Source organism: Anguilla anguilla, chromosome 11 (genome assembly GCF_013347855.1).
Source record: "Anguilla anguilla isolate fAngAng1 chromosome 11, fAngAng1.pri, whole genome shotgun sequence".
NCBI lineage: Eukaryota > Metazoa > Chordata > Actinopteri > Anguilliformes > Anguillidae > Anguilla > Anguilla anguilla.
The window spans coordinates 5,143,739-5,167,061 of NC_049211.1; the positions used below are offsets into that span (position 1 = coordinate 5,143,739).

At 50.6% G+C, this 23,323-nt stretch overlaps 1 protein-coding gene across 2 annotated transcripts in view; it reads left to right on the forward strand.

Moving 5' to 3' along the window:
* tbc1d22b (TBC1 domain family, member 22B) overlaps positions 1–23,323 on the forward strand; it is a 62,734-nt gene that overhangs the window by 32,327 nt on the left and 7,084 nt on the right. For both annotated transcript variants that reach the window (XM_035380957.1, XM_035380958.1), the window contains 4 exons: positions 948–1,062; positions 9,112–9,218; positions 12,226–12,301; positions 15,054–15,181. In XM_035380957.1, coding sequence (XP_035236848.1) covers positions 948–1,062; positions 9,112–9,218; positions 12,226–12,301; positions 15,054–15,181 — 426 coding nt within the window. The remainder of the gene's footprint in view (positions 1–947; positions 1,063–9,111; positions 9,219–12,225; positions 12,302–15,053; positions 15,182–23,323) is intronic.

A 23,323-nucleotide genomic window follows, 5' to 3' on the forward strand; every position in this document is an offset into this window, starting at 1 on the left:
TCAGACAGGGCTGCAGCTGCTGCAGCAGATACTGTACACCTCAGACAGGGCTGCAGCTGCAGCTGCGCTTAGCGTCTGCATAGCATTCTGCTGCTTCCTGTTCATTCATTTCTCACAGGGCTTTGACAGTTTGCTTGTTGGTATTTAGCGTGCGCATGATGAATTTGATGCGTTTACAGTGTCGTTGAGACGTATTCATTAATGCGTTCTCACAAACGCGTGGAAGACAGTAACAGAAATGTAGGCAGTCTGTTGCTATGTATTTCGAGGACCCCTAGGCAAAAACCTGGTTTACCAGCTGACGTTGAATTTCATTTGCATAATCGTCACACCCGTAGTGCAAGGAAGCGTCCGCAGTCCACGAGAGACTGCTTTTTCCCCAAGGTGGTGTGTTCCTAGAAAAACGTTCTGCTATCTGTTTTCATTTGCTGAATGAAAATGTACGGCTGCATTTTGTTCACCGTTGCAGGTCGCGTGCTGTGCCAGCGTGAGACTCGGCATATTTCAGTTCGTTAGAAAGACAAGCCTGAGATGAAATTACATTTTTATGAGTTCAGGGAGCAGCCCTTGGAAATCTCCCCATCATCTCATTTTCAGATCTGCTTGAAACGTTCCAGACGAAATAAAATGAACTCTCAGCATTATATTCTGCTCACAATGAGAATTTCAAGCAAAAAATAAATAAATAAATAAAATAAAAGAATTTAAGGGGCAGACTAAGACAGAGGCTGCACAAATGAATGTCTCAATGGCAGTTTTCTGTGGTCTGGGTCTGTCCTGCTCATTGTCTCCCCCTACTGGTAGGAATGTAGAACGCGCTGCTGGTAACATCAGGGAACATTTGTATATGTATGTATTTACCGATATGATCAGTGTCCATCCTCATCTGTCTGTGTCTGTGTCTGTGTGGTGTGTGTGTGTGTGTGTGTGTGTTTGTGTGTTTGCAGGTGTTTGAAAGAATCCTGTTCATCTGGGCCATCCGCCACCCTGCCAGCGGTTACGTCCAGGGCATCAACGACCTGGTCACCCCCTTCTTTGTGGTCTTCCTCTCCGAGTTTGTGGGTAAGTCTTCCCGACGGGAACGCACCAATCAGCATCGTGCTTCCCTACGTCGTCCCCTCGTCCACATTTCTCTAGCCCCGTCCATGGGGTGTCGATCAGTTCGGCTTTCCATTTTTGTAGTTTTTTCCGATCACCCTCCCCCTCCCCCCATGTCCTTCCATTTCCGTTTGGATGGCTGTAAAAGTGAAGTTCCTCTCTTAAACTGTCGACAGGGGTTCACTGGGGGGGGGGACGTGTCGTGACTGTTTACGCTCGTGTGGCCGGCAGCGTCTGTCAAAGCGGCACTGAGAGCCATTTCGGCTCAAAGTCCCCACAATCCTTAACCGTGCTAACCGAGGATTGTGGGAAACGGACCTCCGGTTTGTCTGAGTGGAGTCTGTGGGTACTGCGGATTTCTGCAGCAGCAGCGGCGGTGGCGGCGGTGGCGGTGGTGGTGATGCGCTTCCTCCATCGATGTTTCTCCACACGCTAGGCCTCGCCCTCGGCCTTATTTATTTATTTCCTGTTGTCTCCTCTGAAGGTTAATTACTGAGAGGTAGTTAAGGATTAGGGGAGAATAGAAGCTGCCCATTGATCCTTTCCCATCTGTGACATCCCAGCAATGTCACCCGTTAACAGAGAGAGGCAGCGTCCCATTACCCCTCCAGCTCAATCAATGCTCTCTCTCTCCCTCTCTCTCTTTCTCTCTCCCCCTCCCTCCCTCTCTCTCTCCTGCTATCTCTCTCTCTCCCTCTCTCTCTCTCTTTCTCTCTCTCCTGCTCTCTCTCTGTCTCTCCTGCTCTTTTTCTTTCTCTCTCCCTTTCTCCTACTCTCTGTCCATCTCTTCTCTTTCTTCTCTTTCTCTTTCTTTCTATTTGTTTCTCTCACACTTTTGTTCTCTCTTCTCTGTATTTATTTCCCTGTCTCTATTTCCCTCTATCCCCCTTCCCCCCTCTGCTTTTTCTCTACTCCCCTGGAGCTTTTATTGAAAAGTAGATTCTTCTGAAGTTCACCTTCTTTTTTGGGATGGCTTATATTTTGCTCATATGCCCCCCCCCCCCCCCGGTTGGTCAGTAGCTCCAGTGGAACCCGCTCCATTGATGTGGGGGGATTTAGCTGTTTACAGAGCCGAGTGAGGGCGGAGCCTCGGGCCCCGGGAGCCAATCGATGCCCGTGAACGATGCTCCTAATCTGAACATGGTGCTCTGAAGAGATGCAGGGTGTGGCGCTGGCCTCCAGAAGCTTCCGCGCTGCGTGTTTGTTTGTTTACGCGCACGGGAGAGGCGGGGAATGGCTCAGGCTTCTGATCGAGCAGGGTGGCATTTTACCCTGGCATTTCCTTTATTTTTTTTTTTAAACGAGTAGTGCAAGCTGTCTGCGTTTTCCCTTCCTCTTTTCTCTGCATGCTCTTGCAAAGATGGCAGCCCCCTCCAAAGATGGCTGCCCTCTTCTCAGTACCTGACTCTGCCCTGTTCCTCTGTACATTACCACCTAGCCCTCCTGGCACTGCCCCCTCTACTGTGGCTTCCTGATTTAATTCAATTTTAATTTATTAGTTTATCTGACAGGGTCAGTGCATCTGTAGCCCCTCGGCTACATTATTCCTGCCTCTCTCCCCCTCTCTCACCCCCTGTGTAGCCCTGCCACACAGAGTATGCCCGTTAGCAAGCTTGCCGGCTAATGCAGCTAAACCTGTCCTTGAGTACGAACGCTGTCCACCGCCAACTGCCAACCACCAACTGCCAACTGCCACCTGCCAGTCCTGCCGACGATTCGCCTCCTTCTCTGAAGCGCCTTTCAATCTCGCCACACCTCCATCGCCGTGCCGACGCCAGGTGACGGGTTTGCGTGACGTGGTCGCGGCGTGCGGCGGTTCCGGCGTGAGGAAGCCCTCGTCGCCCCGGTTACACCCTCCGAGCGGCGCGTCGGCCTGAGCGCCGTGGGCCGTTAGCTTCGCGGCGGCGTAATGGCTTCCGACGGCGTCTCCGTAAATCCCCCTAATCCTCCGTAACCACGGCGACGTACGCACGTCCCCGTGCCCGGTGCTGGCACCTCCCGCTGAGTTACAGTTCATTTCAGAAATTAAACGCGCGGCCATAACTTCACCTTTATAAACCGCCATTTTGTTTTACCGCTCCGGGGGTCAGAGGTCAGACGCTGTCTGTGGCTCCCCAGTCCTCCAGCCAGAGCGGGATTCATTTAAATAACCTTGTGCGTCGAAGTTAATTAGAGCAGTCGGCCCGAAACGCACTGTTTCCTTTCTGTTCTTTTGTTCCTGGTTGCATCTGAAGGACGGCGTGAGAAATTACGCTGCCCTTCGAGACGGAGCTTTCTGGAAGGTGCTGACAGACCGTGTGGTTAAAAAAATAAAAATAAAAAAAGAACCTTAATGCTTCTGTTCGCGTATGCACGTGCCTGACAGCCACTTAACATTCAGTCACGTGCTGTATAATCCAGAGCAATTTAGGAGAGTGGAGAAATGGAGGGTCTGTACCGTTGCCTAGCGCGTGGAAAATGGATGCTTGCGTCGCTACGAGACCCATCAAGCTGCATAATGCAAGTCTCTGGGGTGAAGGGGTTAGGTGGGTGAAGCCATCCTTTTGTAGTCAACAAACCTACAGCATGTTTTTGGTCATTTATGTGAGTGAGAATAAAAGGACTGTGTGTCCTTCCCTCCTCCTTCGCTTAATCTCTCTTTGTCTACCTCCCCAGTGAAGCCCCTTTTGATGGTCTTTTGTACCAGATGTTGTCAGGCTCATCTCCATAGAAGAGGGAGATAAGGGCACCCTATTGACAGGAGTGTTTTTTTTTTTTTCTTCTTCTTTGGATTTTTTTTCTTCTTCTTTGGTTTTTTTTCTTCTTCTTTGGTTTTTTTTTCTTCTTCTTTGGTTTTTTCTTTGGTTTTGCTCTTTTTAAGGCCCCCCTTGAGTGCAGTTGGACCTGACGCTCTTCTCTGTAGGATTAGCTACGCGGCTTACGAAGCTCACTTTAGACAGAGCCCTCAGCTGCCTGGGTGCTCTCTTTGGGGGAGGTGGAGGGGGGGGGGGGGCGCAATATGGATGGCATTTGTTCAGATAACACAGAAAAAATTCTTGTACAATATTACATGCCCACACATCTCTCAGAGTGTTATGTCACTCTTCGAGTGTTACCTGTGACTTTCCATGTGTGTTACTGTCACACTCTGTGTGTTACCTGTGATTGCTGTACTGTGATTTTATAAAAGCACGCGTGTCTTAGCGGTGGGTCCTGTGGATCCGCAGATGGATTTGCACCTGACTGTGGGGTGGAATGCCCCGTAAAAAAAACAACATCGAGTTTGAACAACATCGGCTATTTTGGGAAGTAATTCTGCTTTTTTTTTTTTTTTTAAAGCCAGTGAAAATAGCTGTTGGTGTGAAAGCTTGTTCTTTACTCCCTGATAACAACACACATCTTCAGCGCATGTTCCACAGGGCTATATCTATATAAAATCTAGTCTGGTTTAAAAGGTATGAACATATAACTTGTGGTTTGATCGGGTGTACTATGTTACTATATTACTTTTATTGCATTTTTTGGTCAATAGCGCAGGAACTAGCAGTGGCTTCACAAACATGTCTGGAATTGGCTGGTTTTGTTGCTGAACTTGTTTGTCAAATGCTCACATTTTCCATTCTTAATAAATAAATGGTTAATGCGCAGTGAGTGTTTGACATACACTGTTAAGTCTTATTGTAGAGCTGTATTGGTAGTATATTCCGGTATATTCCGGTATGTTCCAGCAGAGCGTGTGGCTGCAATCGGGCTCAAGGCCACTACGGTATCCCACTAACCATACGGTGCATGGTTTTATTGGTGTGTTGAAAAAGTAGTTTGTACTGGAGTGTGTGCGCATGTGTTTGTGTGGGGAGAGAGAGAGAGAGAGACATGGAAAATTGAAATATAGTGTATCACATGTATTCTATATTACGTGTAGTCAGAAAGGTAGTTTTTTTATAAGGTATTTATTTCACTCATATTAAATAAATCAGGGCTCTGGGTTATTAGAAATGACCAATTAGACAAACATGTTTACTGAAATATTTGTCTGTTTTTTTTTTTTTATTATTGGGGGAAGGCCGGACTGTGGTTAACTCTAAAGACATACAACAGGGTTCCTGTGGGGAATACTATTTAATATATATTTTTTGTGGCATATTTTGAATATTATTTAATCTTGGATATGGGCTGCTTCTGCAGAGTCCTAATGTAGTTAATTTAAAAGATTTTCCCGTTTTCCATTTTCCAAGGAAATTCCGATATTATCGTAGTACTGATACTGATACGGATGCTAGCATTTCGTCCGGTATTGTCTAGGATTTCTTGTTTGTCCAGAACCCTGTAAAAAGATCGGCCCTGCATTTAGTGTTTTATTAGTGAAAAGCCTCCACGCTGTGGTACCGTTAGTACCCAGCACACGCTGTTGGAGGCTAACGAGGCGCTAAACGGCTTTTCCTGCACGCTGCCATTATGCGCAGCTGCATCGTGCTCTGTGTGCTCATACGGATGCGCTGCTATAGGACCACCACAGCGCCAGTGCACGGGCAGGCCTAGCCCAGGATGCAGGGGCGGCGGCGGCGGCGGTGGCGGTCTCTCTCGCTCCTGGAGGAGAGACGGGCGGGCGATCGGTGTGGGCGACGCGCGGAGACGACCAGCGAGGCCCGGCGTGTTCGCGGTGCCAGGGTGCGAGCCCGCCCTCCACCCTGGCTCCTGTTTTGGGGGGTCCGGCGTGTCTCAAAGGGTCTGGTGTCGGGGGGGGGGGGGGGGGGGGGCGGCATCTGTCCTGGGTGAGCGGGGCTATTGGCCGCACAGCCTGTTGGATATCAGATAGTGGTGTGATGAAGAGGGGGTGGGGGTGGGGGGGGGGGGGAGGGCAGGGGGTTTAGGGAGAGGGGGGGGGTTCTGGGCAGGCTGTGCTTGCCAGTGATCAGATGGTTATCAACAAGTCCGGCTCCAGTTCCGGCCCGTTTTTTAAGAGAGCCACAGAGAGCCCCCCACCCCCCCTCAGCTCCTGTCACCTCATTTACCCTGCCAGGACTGCAGAGACAGACATAAAAACAGCGCTGCCCCCCCCCTCCACAACCGAATCAGGAGTCCTGCTGTCTCCTTCTGTGATATTATTTCAGATGCACAAAGAATCACCGCTGATTGTAAATATCACTGATAATACCCCAGTATACCTGTCGCTGATATAACGGTAATCTAGTGCGCTGAAATTTGTGCTTTTGGCTCTATAATTTAGGCGTCTGGATCTGCGATCAAAAAAAAAAAAAAGATGTCCAGTTTTTTATTTTAATGGTATTCGCGCGTGTTTGCGTTTTGCCATTTTAGAGAAACGCCTGTTTTTGTGTCGACTACCCCCCCCCCCTTTCCCCCTTTCTCCCCCCGAGTTTTCCAGGGTGACACTGCCGGCAGTATTGGGAGGAGATGCACAGTGTGCTCAGTCCACTGCCTAATCTACTCAGTGCTGTAGCCTTTGACTGAGGCATGCAGGACATACCAAGGAGCAAAGCCCCACATTTTTACCATCGTTAAATATTCTACGATTCAAAAGCAACGAGAGTAATTTCACAGAATTGCCATTTTTGATAGCTGCCGTCTTTTAATGGTGTCATCAAATATTTATTAACGCCATCAAATCAGAACTTCGCCTGGAAATATAACAGAGGTGTGACACAAGTGCCCTGTTACGATTTGTTGATGGTAGGCCTGATAAAGGTATCTTTTGATTGCCGAACAGGAGGATTTAGCGAACGCAGCTCAATTACCGTTATACAGGAGTGTAGCACAGTGGGTAAGGAACTGCGCTTGTAACCGAAAGGTCGCGGGTTCGATTCCTGGGTAAGGACACTGCCGTTGTACCCTTGAGCAAGGTACTTAACCGAAATTGCATCAGTATATATCCAGCTGTATAAATGGATACAATGTAAAAATGCTGTGTAAAAGTTGTGTAAGTCGCTCTGGATAAGAGCGTCTGCTAAATGCCTGTAATGTAATGTAACGTAATACATCACTGCAGTAGCTCCTGTATGAAAGCCATGCGCCCTCTCTAATGAAAAACACATTTCTTTATATTCTGCTTCAGAGTCACACGCTAAGCCATAAAGATTTGCATTGCGGTCGATAATGTTCGCGTTATGGCTGCACGATGTCAGTGAGACGCCGTATTCAGCGCAACACCAGGGAAAAGTTACGGTTTCCGTTTGTTCCCCGAAGACCTCGAACCGTGGGAAGTTGCCGGAGAGGCGCTGCTCGTCTGTGCAGTTATTTTAGCATAAATATTTGTTGGTGACGTTGATTGTGTGGCGCTAAGCTGGGTAGCTCGCAGCAAGGGGAAGAACTACGCTCCCCTAACTGCCACCACAGCGCTATTACAGAGCCGCGGTGCATTGTGGGTCCGCTCTTTTTTTATTTATTTATTTTTCCCCTGTAGGCTGTTAATTTGACGCTCGCGGTTTGCGGTTATATCGATGCTTCAAACCTGATGTGAACCGTGATGGCGTGAGCGTCGGCGCTGAGATATGTTGTTATTTTTTTTTTATCCTTCTCTCTGTTTATCCGGTTCTCTCTCTCTCTCTCTCTGAGCGAACGGAAACGATCTCAGGCTGTAAGTTCGGCAGAAGAAACGGGGAGCGTGTCGTTTCTGTCCCTTCGGCAGACGTGCTCCGCGCGAGCGGGGGGTGATGCTCGGGTCGGCCCGCCTCAGTCTAAACCCAGACCTGGTGCGCTGTGGAGAGAGCAGCTTCTGTGTGTTTATTTGGGCTCTTGGTTTTGCACATGTGCAGAGATTGGCTGAGCTTGTGTGTGTGTGTGTGTGTGTGTGTGTGTGTGTGTGTGTGCACAAGCATACACACACACACACACACACACAGTTTCCTCTAGAAGCACACATGCACACATATGCAGAAGCATACACACACACACATGCACATACTCGCACACACACACACGCACACACACACAGGCTCCAGCACATGCACACTCACACGCACAAACTCATTTTTCAACACACCAATAAAACACACACGTACACTCACACGCATGCATGCATACACACACACACACACATTCTCTCTTAGTTCAGGTCCTTCCATCTGTTTGTCTGAAGCTGGATGTCACAGGAGATTTGAAAAGGCCAGAACCTTACCTTCTCTCTCTCTTTCAAATCCTAATTCAGCCAGCGTCTCACTGGCAGAGCGTTTTGATGTCATCTTGTCGATGGGTTTAACATGGTGTCGCACTCTAAACAGCCTCAAAGTAAACACAAGGCCTGTCCTATCCAAAGAAAACCAAAACCTCGCCCGCCATCTTCTCAGCCATCCTCAGACTATCCTCTGTTCCTCCTTCCCACATCTTTCAGTACTTTCCTTCCTTCCTTCCTTCTCTCCCTGCTCCCTTTTTCCTCAGTCCTCTTTTTTCCCTCTTTATAAGTTCATCCCTTTGTTTCTCTCTCTCCCTTTCCTCTGTCTTTGTGCTCCAGTGAGCGTAGCGGGGGTTGGGTTAGAGTATTGTCCCACGTGCAGTATTGGAAAGTTCGGAGGCGGTCCTCAGTGCTCCAGTCTGTGTATCGATGAGCTTCAGTTCAGCACTTTAACAGTGTTGCAGAGCGCTGGGAGAGCACTAGGAGGGAATAGCGATTAGGGTCCGGGACCGAGACTCAGACACACTGTCTGATACCGCCCCGGGACATATTCACACTGCTGCTGTGGACACACACACACACACACACGTATACACTCGCGCACACACATTCTCACTCTCGCTTACCCACACACACTCTCTCTCACACACACACTCGCACACACACACTCACTCTCACATTCTCTCTCACACGCACACACGCATGCACACACTCACTCATTCTCTCACTTTCACTCTCTTTCTCACACACACACACACACACACACACTCATTCACTGTCACACACTCACTCTCACTCTCTCACACACACACACACACACACACTACACCACTGTGTTCCTGAATCTGGCCTTGTGGTGCGGGGATTTGAGTGTGGACTGACGCTGTTGTGTTGTGTTGTCTCTCCAGAGGAGGACGTGGAGAACTTTGAGATGGCCGGCCTTCCTCTGGAGTGCCAGAGGAACATCGAGGCGGACAGCTTCTGGTGCATGAGCAAGCTGCTGGACGGGATACAGGTGTGACTGCTGCCCGTCTGCCGAATCTCCCCACCCCGGCCCCCGCCCGACCCCCCCCCCCCCCCCGTCCGTCCGTCCGTCCATGCTCTCCTGTGCCCTGGAGTTTTCCGTCTCTTCCTGTTTCCTGTTCATACCTTCCTCTCTCAGATCTCACACCTTCCCAGACCCATCCTGACCTTCCTGAGCCCCGATTTCATCCCTCCTTCATCCCTCCTTCATCCCTTTCCAGGCACAGGTGTCAAACTCCACTCCTGTCGGGCCACGGTGTCTGCTGGTTTTTTTGGGGTGCTCTCAGCACAGGTGTTTCTGATTGGCTGAAGACTCCACACACTTTGTTCTCAAAGGCCTTAATTGGGCAGCTGATTGAAAGGAAACCATAAAAACCCGCAGAGACTGCAGCCCCCTGGGTATTCAGTTTGACACGCCTGCTTTAAGGTTTAAGATCACACACATGTTACCAGAACATTCTGATGCTGATGTCACAGTCACCGCTGGTAACTGAAAGCAGTGGAGTTCTAGAACGCGGACTTGAAATTCTGAAAAAAACATTCCAAAACACCTTCTATTCAGCAGGTTAAGTTTTTGTCTCCCCCTTCACCGTTTGTTCAAATCCTAAACTGTAGACTCCTCCCCGTCCTCCTCTCTACGATTGATTGGTTCTCTCCTGTCACCTGACTCAACGTGATATTCACGTACTCACAATGCCTCCAGCGGTTTTCTGCACAACAACATATTTGCTGCTCCTGATCTTCACAAATGCAATTCTCTTTTATGCCACGCTCTTTTTCTTACACCCGACTACCTCTTGAGGACATAATAACTCTGTCATGTCTCTTAGCCGTGCCTCCTTTCTGTGTGGCTCAGTTCTCTTATCAGGATCCTGGCATTCGCTCCCTAAGAGAGCTGCTCCTTTGCTTACAGCTTGGTTAAATGCCATCCTCCTCCTCCTCCTCCTCCTCTTCCTCCTCTTCGACGTGCCATTACCTCCTGTCTCCCCTCGTCCTCCGATGCTAATGATAGTGATGACGACGGCTTCTGTTCCTTCCCTCCTCCATTTTGTTAAAAACACAGAACTTGAACTTTATTACTTTTTTATCCCCCCCGCCCCCATGCCCCCCCCCCCCGCCCCTCCCTTGTGCCTCCTCGATGGACGATTTAACTCCCTGTCAGCGTCGAGAGCGCTGTCTGGTGTCACAGTGCTGTGCCACGTCTTCAGCAGATGTTACACTCTGTCTTTGCTCAGAAACCCGCCCCCCGCCCCCCCCCGTTCTCTCATCTTCTGACTCATTTTAAAGCCTTCGCTTTGCTTGGCTCTTGTCTCTCTAACGAGCCCTTGCGATGGCTTTTCTTCCTTTATTAAGCTCCTCTTCATTTTTCACCCGATAGCTCATTATTTTTTTTTGTTCCCCCGTATTACGTTCCGTAGATTTGTTTTAGGCGAAGTCGTTAAATCGCTAGCTTCGTAATTGACGTTCTTATTTCAACGCGAGGTTTCGGTACGTTCTTTATCTAAATGTGACGTCCTCTAGACCTTGTTGGATAGGTGTTTTGTTTTAATTGATGCCGTGTACTGTATTGTCGCTCGCCCCTGGAAGAGGGGACTTGATATGAAGTGGCTTAAGGGTCTTAGTAATGATCTGACTGAAGGGTTTAGAGTTTTCCTAAGCGAGCGCAGGGCTGTGGGCAGGTTGCAGTCTGTTTGTTTGAGCCAGCCAATGTGCATTACATTACATTACATTACAGGCATTTAGCAGATGCTCTTATCCAGAGCGACTTACACAACTTTATTGCATAGCATTTACATTCCATCCATTTATACAGCTGGAAATACTGTATACTGAAGCAATGCAGGTTAAGTACCTTGCTCAAGGGTACAACGGCAGTGTCCTACCCAGGAATCGAACCTGTGACCTTTAGGTTACAAGGACCAGCTCCTTAGCCATTAGACTACACTGCCGCCCCTTGCATCACGAGCACCATTCGGAAGGAGAATCGGACCAGTTGGTGCGCTCCATCTCCATCGATGCTAATGACACCAGCCCTGGGGAGGGTATTCAGTTTTTAGAAGTCAGAGCGCGGTCTGCGCGGGGTTGTCGTGGCGATGCCGCCACTACACTTTGACTTCCTGAGGAACCGAAGGCCGCGGTGAGAGAGGCAGACAGGAAACGCGCCCCCCCCACGCCTCCAGCATTCTCCATCCCTCCTAATTAACCGCTCTGTACCTGGCTCCCATCGGTAGGGCCTGTCTGAGCCCGGTAACGTCCCCAGGATACCATCTTCCAAAAAATGTTTAAAAAATATATAAAATAAAAAAGCAAAGGCCTTTAATTAGGGTCTCCGCTTCGGGAGGGCGAACGGTGAGCCTCTGCAGAGCGCTCGTAAAAGTCCTCTCTCTCTCTCTCTCTCTCTCTCTCTGTCTCTCCCTTTCTCCCTTTCTCCTTCTCTCTCCCTCTCTCCCTTTCTCTCTTTCCCTCTCTCTTCATCTCTCTCTCCTTCTACCTCCCTCTCTCCCTCCTTCTCTCTCCCTCCCTCTCTCTTTCCTTCTTTCTCTCTCTCTCTCTCCCTCTCTCTCCCTCTCTCTCTCTCTCCCTTTCTCTCTCTCTCCTTCTCTCTCCCTCTCTCTTCCTCTCTCTCTCTCTCTCTCTTTCTCTTTTGGAGGCGAGTCTTGCCCACCTCGCGCTGAGATGCTCCCAGTCACACAGCCCCCCCCCCCGCCCCGCCTCAATTTTATTGGTCAGCTGAGGCCTACCGTTACCGTTTCTGAAAAATCGGAGAATCACGGCTCGAGTGGGAGAACAGGGGGCTGCTGGGAGTTTTTCTGAACGCCGTCGGTTTAATAAAAGAGGACGGGAGGCAGAACCTGCGAGAGAGAGGGAGGGAGAGAGAGAGAGAGAGAGAGGGAGGGAGAGAGGAAGGGGGAGAGAGAGAGAGAGAGAGAGCAAGGTGTAGTGGTCCTCTCCTGAGTGTCCTCCATCTCTTACTCTGTTTTTTGCCGTCTTCTCCCCAGGATAACTACACTTTTGCCCAGCCGGGGATCCAGATCAAAGTGAAGGCCCTGGAGGAGCTGGTCAGCAGGATTGATGGTAGGATTTGGGTAGAAAGTCAGCAATTTCACAATCCCCGTCTGGATTTGTGACACTCACATATTTCTCCACATGTACAGTGTTTGTGTCCCCTGAAGTCTCCAAACACTACTACGTATTTTTGTACTCTTTTCTGCCTCTCCCAAAACTCCACAAATACACGCAGGACAAACCCTTTGAACTCTGCGATGTGAGATGTTTCTCCCGTCCGGGGCGCTTCGACGCTTTCCCCCCCGTGCCCTGATTTACCGCCCGGCCATTATCTCCGTGTTGTTATTGTTTTGCCATATAATAAGTCGAATGGTAATTGATGGTGGGGCCCATAAAAAAAAAAAAGTGTTGCGGTTGTGAGGTTGATGTCTGGGCGTCATCAATCAGACCCGCCTGCCAACCGCCAACATCCCCCTGACCTCCCCGCGCGGAGGAGGAGGTGGGAAATTGATTTTTCTACGAGTCAGAGATGGGGGGGGGGGGGGTGATTGGGGGGCGAGGGGGAGAGAGAGAGAGAGAGGGAGCGAGAGCTGAAGATGAAACAGAGGGAGTCAGGCTCGAGCGGAGGAGACTGGACCGGAGGTGCGGAGGAAGAAGAGGGAGGATGAGGAGGCGGTGTGCGCTACTGGGGTTACGAAGAAAAGACCCCGCCGTTTGCGAGAGAGAGAGAGAGAGCAGGACAGAGAGAAGGACAGAGAGAGAGAGAGAGAGAGAGAGAGAGAGCAGGACAGAGAGAGAGAGAGAGAGCAGGACAGAGAGAGGGAGAGAGAAGAGAGAAGAGAGAGAGAGAGAGAGAGCAGGACAGAGGCATGGGGTTGCCCAGGGAACTGGAGCAGCACCCCCCCTAGTGGCGGCCATGACACCTGCACGGCTGCCTACGCAGGCTCCAGAGGGCATTGCGGTTGCTGTGTGCATTTTTAAAAAACCCAAAACGTGTCGGCGGGTGAGCCGATGACTGAGTCGGCGGTAGTGATGACGCTTCGTCTCGCGAGTCGAGTCGTCGACTGCGAGTCCCCGCTCTGCGCGCTCTTCATCCTCTTCCTCTGAAAAGGATTCCCGCGAAACCCCCCGGTGCCTTCGGTCTGGCCCCGGGCCTGGTCCCCTGGGGGGGTCCCCGTGGCTCCAGTATGAGGTCCCCCGCGTTTTCCGCCGTTTCCTCGCCGGGGCCTGACGTCGATCAACATCGGCGGCGGTGGCGGCCCCGATTTTACTTTCTCTGAAATTCGTCTTCTTCCCGTGGAGAAGGAGCGGATTAGCGGGAACAGCGAGGAGAGAGAGGAAACAGGAAGCAGGAAACAGGAAACAGGAAGCAGCTCGCTGTCTGTTTACAGAGGAAGAGGAAAAACTATCAGAACGGAGGAAACCTCGCTGTTCGGTGTCAAATAATTTTTTTGGAAAACTAATTTATTTTCGGCTCGTTTGTGTGTGTGTGTGTGTGTGTGTGTTTTTTTTTCCTCGCCGTTGTCGTGAGAGTCGACACACGGGGGGAGCCGTGGCGAATAAAATAACAATTTTTTAAAAATTTTATTTTTATTTATTTACTTATTTTATTTTTTTATACAAAGCATCACAAATTGCAGGTTTAGCAGCGGGGAGGGAGGACCCCGTCTGTGTGCGTATCGAGTCGGGGCGCCACACGCTCATCGATTGAGTTGCTCGGCAACAATGGCGTAGGGTAGCGGTTTAGACTCCGCGTGCGGCTGCTTGTTTTAAAAAAAAAAAAGACCCCCCAGGCAGCCTGATGGAGCTCGATACGTCATGTTCCTGTGTCCCATTAAAGCCAGCCCCCCCTCCGATCGTCGACTTTTTAATTTACAAAAAAAAAAAATTTCCGGAGTGCGAGGTCCCCCTTTTCGGAATGCGGGGGTGTCCCTGTGGTCTTTTTCGGCATTCCCGGACGAGACCCATCGGCCCCTCGGTGACCGCCGTTAAGAAGCGACCAATGGGGCGTGAGGAGAGGGAGAGCGTGCGCTCCGATTGGGCGGCGGGAAGGATGGCGGGCCGTGTTCGGGTCTCTGGATGTGTGATTAAGATGCGGGGTGCGGGCCGTGTGCAGACGGGGCGTCTGAGGAGGAAGATAAGGAGGTTAATTGGGGTTCGCGGTAAAGACGCTCTGTAATGTGATTTATTGTGTGAGACTGCAGACGCTGCACTGGGGCTCTTCTCTCTCCCTCGCTCCCTCTCTCCCTCTCTCTCCCTCTCTCCCTCTCTTTCTCTCTCCCTCGCTCCCTCTCTCCCTCTCTCCCTTCAGCTCTTTATTTTGTGGTGAATCTGGGGAGGCTGGATGTTATTTTGTGGTGAATCTGGGGAGGCTGGATGCTATAAGTGTTGCCCTGGGCTGGGCTCCCGGAGTACAAGGTTGATTCACATTAAATAAAAAGTGAAGCAACCTTTTATATTTACACGCATACACACACACACACACACACACTCACACACACTCACACATGCACACACGCACAAAACACTCTCACATACATTTACACATACACACCCACTCACACAACACACATGCACACACACACAACACATACACGCACACAACACCTACTTACACACACATATACGCACAAAACACATATGCGCACACATACACGCACACGCACACACACACACATACATGCACACACACATAAAACACACACACACACACACATACATGCACACACACACAAAACACACACACACACACACTCTCTGTGGAAGTTGGGAAGCCTTCCTTTGCCCCTGCTTCAGTAGTTGCCCTCTGTCTCTCCCGCAGAGGACGTGCACAGCCACTTCCAGAGGTACGAGGTGGAGTACCTGCAGTTCGCCTTCCGCTGGATGAACAACCTGCTGATGAGGGAGCTGCCCCTGCGCTGCACTATCCGCCTCTGGGACACTTACCAGGTACTCACCTGCACAGTCCTAACACAGCCTAATCTCATACACCTGCACAGCCCTAATACAGCCTAATCTCATATACCTGTACAGCCCTAATACAGCCTAATCTCATATACCTGTACAGCCCTAATACAGCCTAATCTCATATACCTGTACAGCCCTAATACAGCCTAATCTCATATACCTGTACAGCCCTAATACAGCCTAATCTCATATACCTGTACAGCCCTAATACAGCCTAATCTCATATACCTGTACAGCCCTAATACAGCCTAATCTCATATACCTGTACAGCCCTAATACAGCCTAATCTCATATACCTGTACAGCCCTAATACAGCCTAATCTCATATACCTGTACAGCCCTAATACAGCCTAATCTCATATACCTGTACAGCCCTAATACAGCCTAATCTCATACACCTGTACAGCCTAATCTCATACCCACTCCTGTACAGCCCTAATACAGCCTAATCTCATATACCTGTACAGCCCTAATACAGCCTAATCTCATATACCTGTACAGCCCTAATACAGCCTAATCTCATACACCTGTACAGCCTAATCTCATACCCACACCTGTACAGCCCTAATACAGCCTAATTTCATACACCTGTACAGCCCCGATACAGCCTAATCTCATACACCTGTACTGCCCTACACCTGAATCTCATACCCGCACCTGTACAACCTAATCTCATACCCGCACCTGTACAGCCCTAATACAGCCTAATCTCATACACCTGTACAGCCCCGATACAGCCTAATCTCATACACCTGCACAGCCCTAATACAGCCTAATCTCATACACCTGTACAGCCTAATCTCATACACCTGTAAAGCCTAATCTCATACACCTGCACAGCCCTAATACAGCCTAATCTCATACACCTGTACAGCCTAATCTCATACCCACACCTGTACAGCCTAATCTCATACCCACACCTGTACAGCCTAATCTCATACACCTGTAAAGCCTAATCTCATACCCACACCTGTGCAGCCTAATCTCATACCCACACCTGTACAGCCTAATCTCATACCCACACCTGTACAGCCTAATCTCATACACCTGTACTGCCCTAATACAGCCTAATCTCATACACCTGTACAGCCCCAATACAGCCTAATCTCATACACCTGTACAGCCCTAATACACCTTAATCTCATACACCTGTACAGCCCCGATACAGCCTAATATCATACACCTGTACAGCCTAATCTCATACTCACACCTGTACAGCCCTAATACACCTTAATCTCATACACCTGTACAGCCCTGATACACCTTAATCTCATACTCACACCTGTACACCTTGGTAAATGGTAAATGGACCGCATTTACATAATGCTTTTATCCAAAGCGCTTTACAATTGATGCCTCTCATTCACCAGAGCAGTTAGGGGTTAGGTGTCTTGCTCAAGGACACTTCGACACGCCCAGGGTGGGGTTTGAACCGGCAACCCTCCGACTGCCAGACAATCACTCTTACCTCCTGAGCTATGTCGCCCCACACCTTAATCTCATACACCTGTACAGCCTAATCTAATACCCACACCTGTACAGGAGTGGATAGTCAGCCTGTCTGCCCGGGCCGCTCACCCTGTTTTAGCCTTGTGTTTCTGAATGAGCCTGAATGTGTTTCTGAATGAGCGCTCAGACACCGCGGTCCTGGAGCGTGTGCTTGCTTCAGTCCGAGCGCGTTGATTTTTGCTGATGATGATGATGATGCCTTTCCCCTGGAACTCCGTGCTGAGGTCATCTCGTGTTGACGAGCTGATCCGTCTTCATCGCTGAAGTTCCGTCCGAACGCTCCCCAAACGACGGCCCCCTCCCTTGCAGTGGCCTTCCCGTGCGGCTAGGCTAGCCGTAATTGTATCTGACGCAACCTCTGTGTGCGCTGGGATGCTATTAGCTTAATTAATGGATTAGCGTGCAGCTAGGCTAGCCGTAATTGTAGCCGACGCAGCGTATGTGCGCTGGGATGCTATTAGCTTAATTAATGAATTAGCCTGCGGCTAGGCTAGCCGTAATTGTAGCCGACGCAGCGTATGTGCGTTGGGATGCTATTAGCTTAATTAATGAATTAGCCTGCGGCTAGGCTAGCCGTAATTGTAGCCGACGCAGCGTATGTGCGTTGGGATGCTATTAGCTTAATTAATGAATTAGCCTGCGGCTAGGCTAGCCGTAATTGTAGCCGACGCAGCGTATGTGCGTTGGGATGCTATTAGCTTAATTAATGAATTAGCCTGCGGCTAGGCTAGCCGTAATTGTAGCCGACGCAGCCTCTGTGTGCGCTGGGATGCTATTAGCTTAATTAATGGATTAGCGTGTGGCTAGGCTAGCCGTAATTGTAGCCGACGCAGCGTGTGTGCGCTGGGATGCTATTAGCTTAATTAATGGATTAGCCGCGCACGAGTGCTAGCCTGAGCTTCTCACACAGACCTGTACCTGCGGGGCCTCATTTACTCAGGTGGCTCCACCTGTGCATTATCACAATGTGTGCAGTAAGCAAACTCACACAGCACCTGGAGCACACACACACACGCACGCTAGAGCGCACAGACACACACGAGAGCGCACACACACACACACAAACAGACACACACACACGCATAGACGTACGCACAAACACCTGTGCACACACACGCAGATGCACCCGTGCATGCACTGACACACATGCACAGACCCACACACAGATGGAGGCTCTAAGTGCTTTGGGCGTAGGAGAGGGGCATTAGTGCCGGAGCAGGACAAGGGGCTGAGGAAATGCGGGTGAATCGGCAGAGTTTGGATGCGCAGACAGACTCATTTATTACACATGAGGGGACGGCAGGAGCGGGTGTCCTCGGGGGGACGGGGGACGGGGGGGGGGGAGAGGAGGGGTGTAGGGTGGAACCCGAGCAAGGGTGCAAACAGCGCCCAAAACAAGCGGCTCGCTAACGAGCGGGGCGGCGCTGCCGATGGAGACTTTAATCTGGGCTGTAATGGGATTCGCCCGACAGGTCAAGAGCTGTCCCTTTTTGGAGTGGCGCCTCGCTCCCCTTCCCGGGCGGGGAGTGCAGTGAGGGGTGCTCCGAACGATGGTTGGTGCGTAGCGGGCCATCCCGGGTAATGGCAGCTGACGGGTCATACCCCTGAGGGGCGGGTCACATCCCGTCTTTCGGTGGTTTTGACGAATATCTGAAATGCTGCCGAGGCAGAAGCTGATCCCAGCATTGCTGAAGCTGATCCCAGCATTGCAAAAGCTGATCCCAGCACTGTTGAAGCTGATCCCAGCATTGCAGAAGCTGATCCTAACATTCCTAAAGCTGATCCCAGCACTGCTGAGGCTGATCCCAGCATTGCTGAAACTGATCTGCTGAAGCTGATCCCAGCATTGCAGAAGCTGATTCCAGTGTTGCTGCAGCTGATCCCAGCATTGCTGAAGCTGATCCAGCATTGCTGAAACTGATCTGCTGAAGGTGATCCCAGCATTGCTGAAGCTGATCCCAGCGTTCAGCAGCACACGCTGGGCATGCTCACACATGCGCGTTCTCTGTGTGAAGCCAATTGCAGCTCCCTTGACACTGTCAAACTGTTGCAGCTGCGTGTGTATTAAGAAGGTCAATGTGCCAGCAATTAATTACATGTAAGCAACAAGGAAAATAGCCCTGTTTTGTCATTCGATTCACTCCAAGTGTTGCTTTTTTTTATTTCTTGGTTTGTATGACAACAAGGACGTGGTTAAGCAAGGGGAAAGGACAGAGAGGTGAAATGGTAAGATAGTCCAAATTAGGGGACCAGTTTGAGATTTGGCAGTTAGATCCAATTTTTAAATAGGAGGAGGGGGGGTCATTGCATTCCCCATAATGGACTTTCAGGGCTTATTGAAAGGCACACAGCACCATTAGCACAGCCTTATCAGCGCTGCTGAATCCACATTGCACCCAGATTACACACAGCCTTATCAGCGCTGCTGAATCCACACTGCACCCAGATTACACACAGCCTTATCAGTGCTGCTGAATCCACACTGCACCCAGATTACACACAGCCTTATCAGCGCTGCTGAATCCACACTGCACCCAGATTACACACAGCCTTATCAGCGCTGCTGAATCCACACTGCACCCAGATTACACACAGCCTTATCAGCGCTGCTGAATCCACACTGCACCCAGATTACACACAGCCTTATCAGCGCTGCTGAATCCACACTGCACCCAGATTACACACAGCCTTATCAGCGCTGCTGAATCCACACTGCACCCAGATTACACACAGCCTTATCAGCGCTGCTGAATCCACACTGCACCCAGATTACACACAGCCTTATCAGCGCTGCTGAATCCACACTGCACCCAGATTACACACAGCCTTATCAGCGCTGCTGAATCCACACTTCACCCAGATTACACACAGCCTTATCAGCGCTGCTGAATCCACACTGCACCAAGATTACACACAGCCTTATCAGCGCTGCTGAATCCACACTGCACCCAGATTACACACAGCCTTATCAGCGCTGCTGAATCCACACTTCACCCAGATTACACACAGCCTTATCAGCGCTGCTGAATCCACACTGCACCCAGATTACACACAGCCTTATCAGCGCTGCTGAATCCACACTGCACCCAGATTACACACAGCTTATCAGCGCTGCTGAATCCACACTGCACCCAGATTACACACAGCCTTATCAGCGCTGCTGAATCCACACTGCACCCAGATTACACACAGCCTTATCAGCGCTGCTGAATCCACACTGCACCCAGATTACACACAGCCTTATCAGCGCTGCTGAATCCACACTGCACCCAGATTACACACAGCCTTATCAGCGCTGCTGAATCCACACTGCACCCAGATTACACACAGCCTTATCAGCGCTGCTGAATCCACACTGCACCCAGATTACACACAGCCTTATCAGCGCTGCTGAATCCACACTGCACCCAGATTACACACAGCCTTATCAGCGCTGCTGAATCCACACTTCACCCAGATTACACACAGCCTTATCAGCACTGCTGAATCCACACTGCACCCAGATTACACACAGCCTTATCAGCGCTGCTGAATCCACACTGCACCCAGATTACACACAGCCTTATCAGCGCTGCTGAATCCACACTGCACCCAGATTACACACAGCCTTATCAGCGCTGCTGAATCCACACTGCACCCAGATTACACACAGCCTTATCAGTGCTGCTGAATCCACACTGCACCCAGATTACACACAGCCTTATCAGCGCTGCTGAATCCACACTGCACCCAGATTACACACAGCCTTATCAGCGCTGCTGAATCCACACTGCACCCAGATTACACACAGCCTTATCAGTGCTGCTGAATCCACACTGCACCCAGATTACACACAGCCTTATCAGCGCTGCTGAATCCACACTTCACCCAGATTACACACAGCCTTATCAGCGCTGCTGAATCCACACAGCACCATTAGCACAGCCTTATCAGCGCTGCTGAATCCACACTGCACCCAGATTACACACAGCCTTATCAGCGCTGCTGAATCCACACTGCACCCAGATTACACACAGCCTTATCAGCGCTGCTGAATCCACACTGCACCCAGATTACACACAGCCTTATCAGCGCTGCTGAATCCACACTGCACCCAGATTACACACAGCCTTATCAGCGCTGCTGAATCCACACTGCACCCAGATTACACACAGCCTTATCAGCGCTGCTGAATCCACACTGCACCCAGATTACACACAGCCTTATCAGCGCTGCTGAATCCACACTGCACCCAGATTACACACAGCCTTATCAGCGCTGCTGAATCCACACTGCACCCAGATTACACACAGCCTTATCAGCGCTGCTGAATCCACACTGCACCCAGATTACACACAGCCTTATCAGCGCTGCTGAATCCACACTGCACCCAGATTACACACAGCCTTATCAGCGCTGCTGAATCCACACTGCACCCAGATTACACACAGCCTTATCAGCGCTGCTGAATCCACACTGCACCCAGATTACACACAGCCTTATCAGCGCTGCTGAATCCACACTGCACCCAGATTACACACAGCCTTATCAGCGCTGCTGAATCCACACTGCACCCAGATTACACACAGCCTTATCAGCGCTGCTGAATCCACACTGCACCCAGATTACACACAGCCTTATCAGCGCTGCTGAATCCACACTGCACCCAGATTACACACAGCCTTATCAGCGCTGCTGAATCCACACTTCACCCAGATTACACACAGCCTTATCAGCGCTGCTGAATCCACACTGCACCCAGATTACACACAGCCTTATCAGCGCTGCTGAATCCACACTGCACCCAGATTACACACAGCCTTATCAGCGCTGCTGAATCCACACTTCACCCAGATTACACACAGCCTTATCAGCGCTGCTGAATCCACACTGCACCCAGATTACACACAGCCTTATCAGCGCTGCTGAATCCACACTGCACCCAGATTACACACAGCCTTATCAGCGCTGCTGAATCCACACTGCACCCAGATTACACACAGCCTTATCAGCGCTGCTGAATCCACACTGCACCCAGATTACACACAGCCTTATCAGCGCTGCTGAATCCACACTGCACCCAGATTACACACAGCCTTATCAGCGCTGCTGAATCCACACTGCACCCAGATTACACACAGCCTTATCAGCGCTGCTGAATCCACACTGCACCCAGATTACACACAGCCTTATCAGCGCGCTGCTGAATCCACACTGCGCCCAGATTACACACAGCCTTATCAGCGCTGCTGAATCCACACTGCACCCAGATTACACACAGCCTTATCAGCGCTGCTGAATCCACACTGCGCCCAGATTACACACAGCCTTATCAGCGCTGCCGAATCCACACTGCGCCCAGATTACACACAGCCTTATCAGCGCTGCCGAATCCACACTGCGCCCAGATTACACACAGCCTTATCAGCGCTGCTGAATCCACACTGCACCCAGATTACACACAGCCTTATCAGCGCTGCTGAATCCACACTGCACCCAGATTACACACAGCCTTATCAGCGCTGCTGAATCCACACTGCGCCCAGATTACACACAGCCTTATCAGCGCTGCTGAATCCACACTGCACCCAGATTACACACAGCCTTATCAGCGCTGCTGAATCCACACTGCACCCAGATTACACACAGCCTTATCAGCGCTGCTGAATCCACACTGCACCCAGATTACACACAGCCTTATCAGCGCTGCTGAATCCACACTGCACCCAGATTACACACAGCCTTATCAGCGCTGCTGAATCCACACTTCACCCAGATTACAGCTGTGAGCCTCTCTGCAGTCTGGATTCCTCCCACACTCACATGGGCCTCCCCCTACCCACACACACACGCATATACACACTTATACATACGCACAAACTCACACACACACTCACACACACGCATATACACACTTATACATACGCACAAACTCACACACACACTCTCATACACACACTCACACACACGCGCATACACATATACACATTCGCACACACATACACATATACACACTCACTCACACACACACACACATTCTCGCAGTGTGACAGGTGTCATCCTGTCATCCCAGGTGCCACAGGGTCAGCGATCATGTCAGAAACCAGCAGGCTGTGCTCACAGATTACGCCCCCATGCCCCCCCCCCCCCCCCCCAGAAATCCATTCCTGTCTGCCTGTCTCTCTCCCCCCCCACCCCCGACCTGACTCACCCCAGGGCCTGTGATAGGTCCCCTCCACCAGGTGTTTATTAGTGACCAGTGGCTACTCCACCCCTCAACCCCTGACCTGGTGATTGGCTGACCTCAGCGGCCCCCAGATCCCTCCTGTCCCAGGGGATCATGGGAAAGCGGGAGCATGTTTTGTCCGATCCGCCCGCCATGGAGAGCGCCGGGTTCGAAGGGACGTAAATATTTACACATTATTAACTAAAGTCTGGTAATTATTGCCAGAGCGAACCCAGCATGCCGCTGAAAGGCATCCTCCGGATTGATGGATTAACGATTATTATTATAATATTCCACACGCGCTGATTCTAACGATAATTACATAGCGTGTGGCAGGCAGAGGTGGGGCGGGGGGCGGGGGGCGGGGACGTAATGTTTACCGAGCCCGAATCGGCACAGCGCTGCCCCGG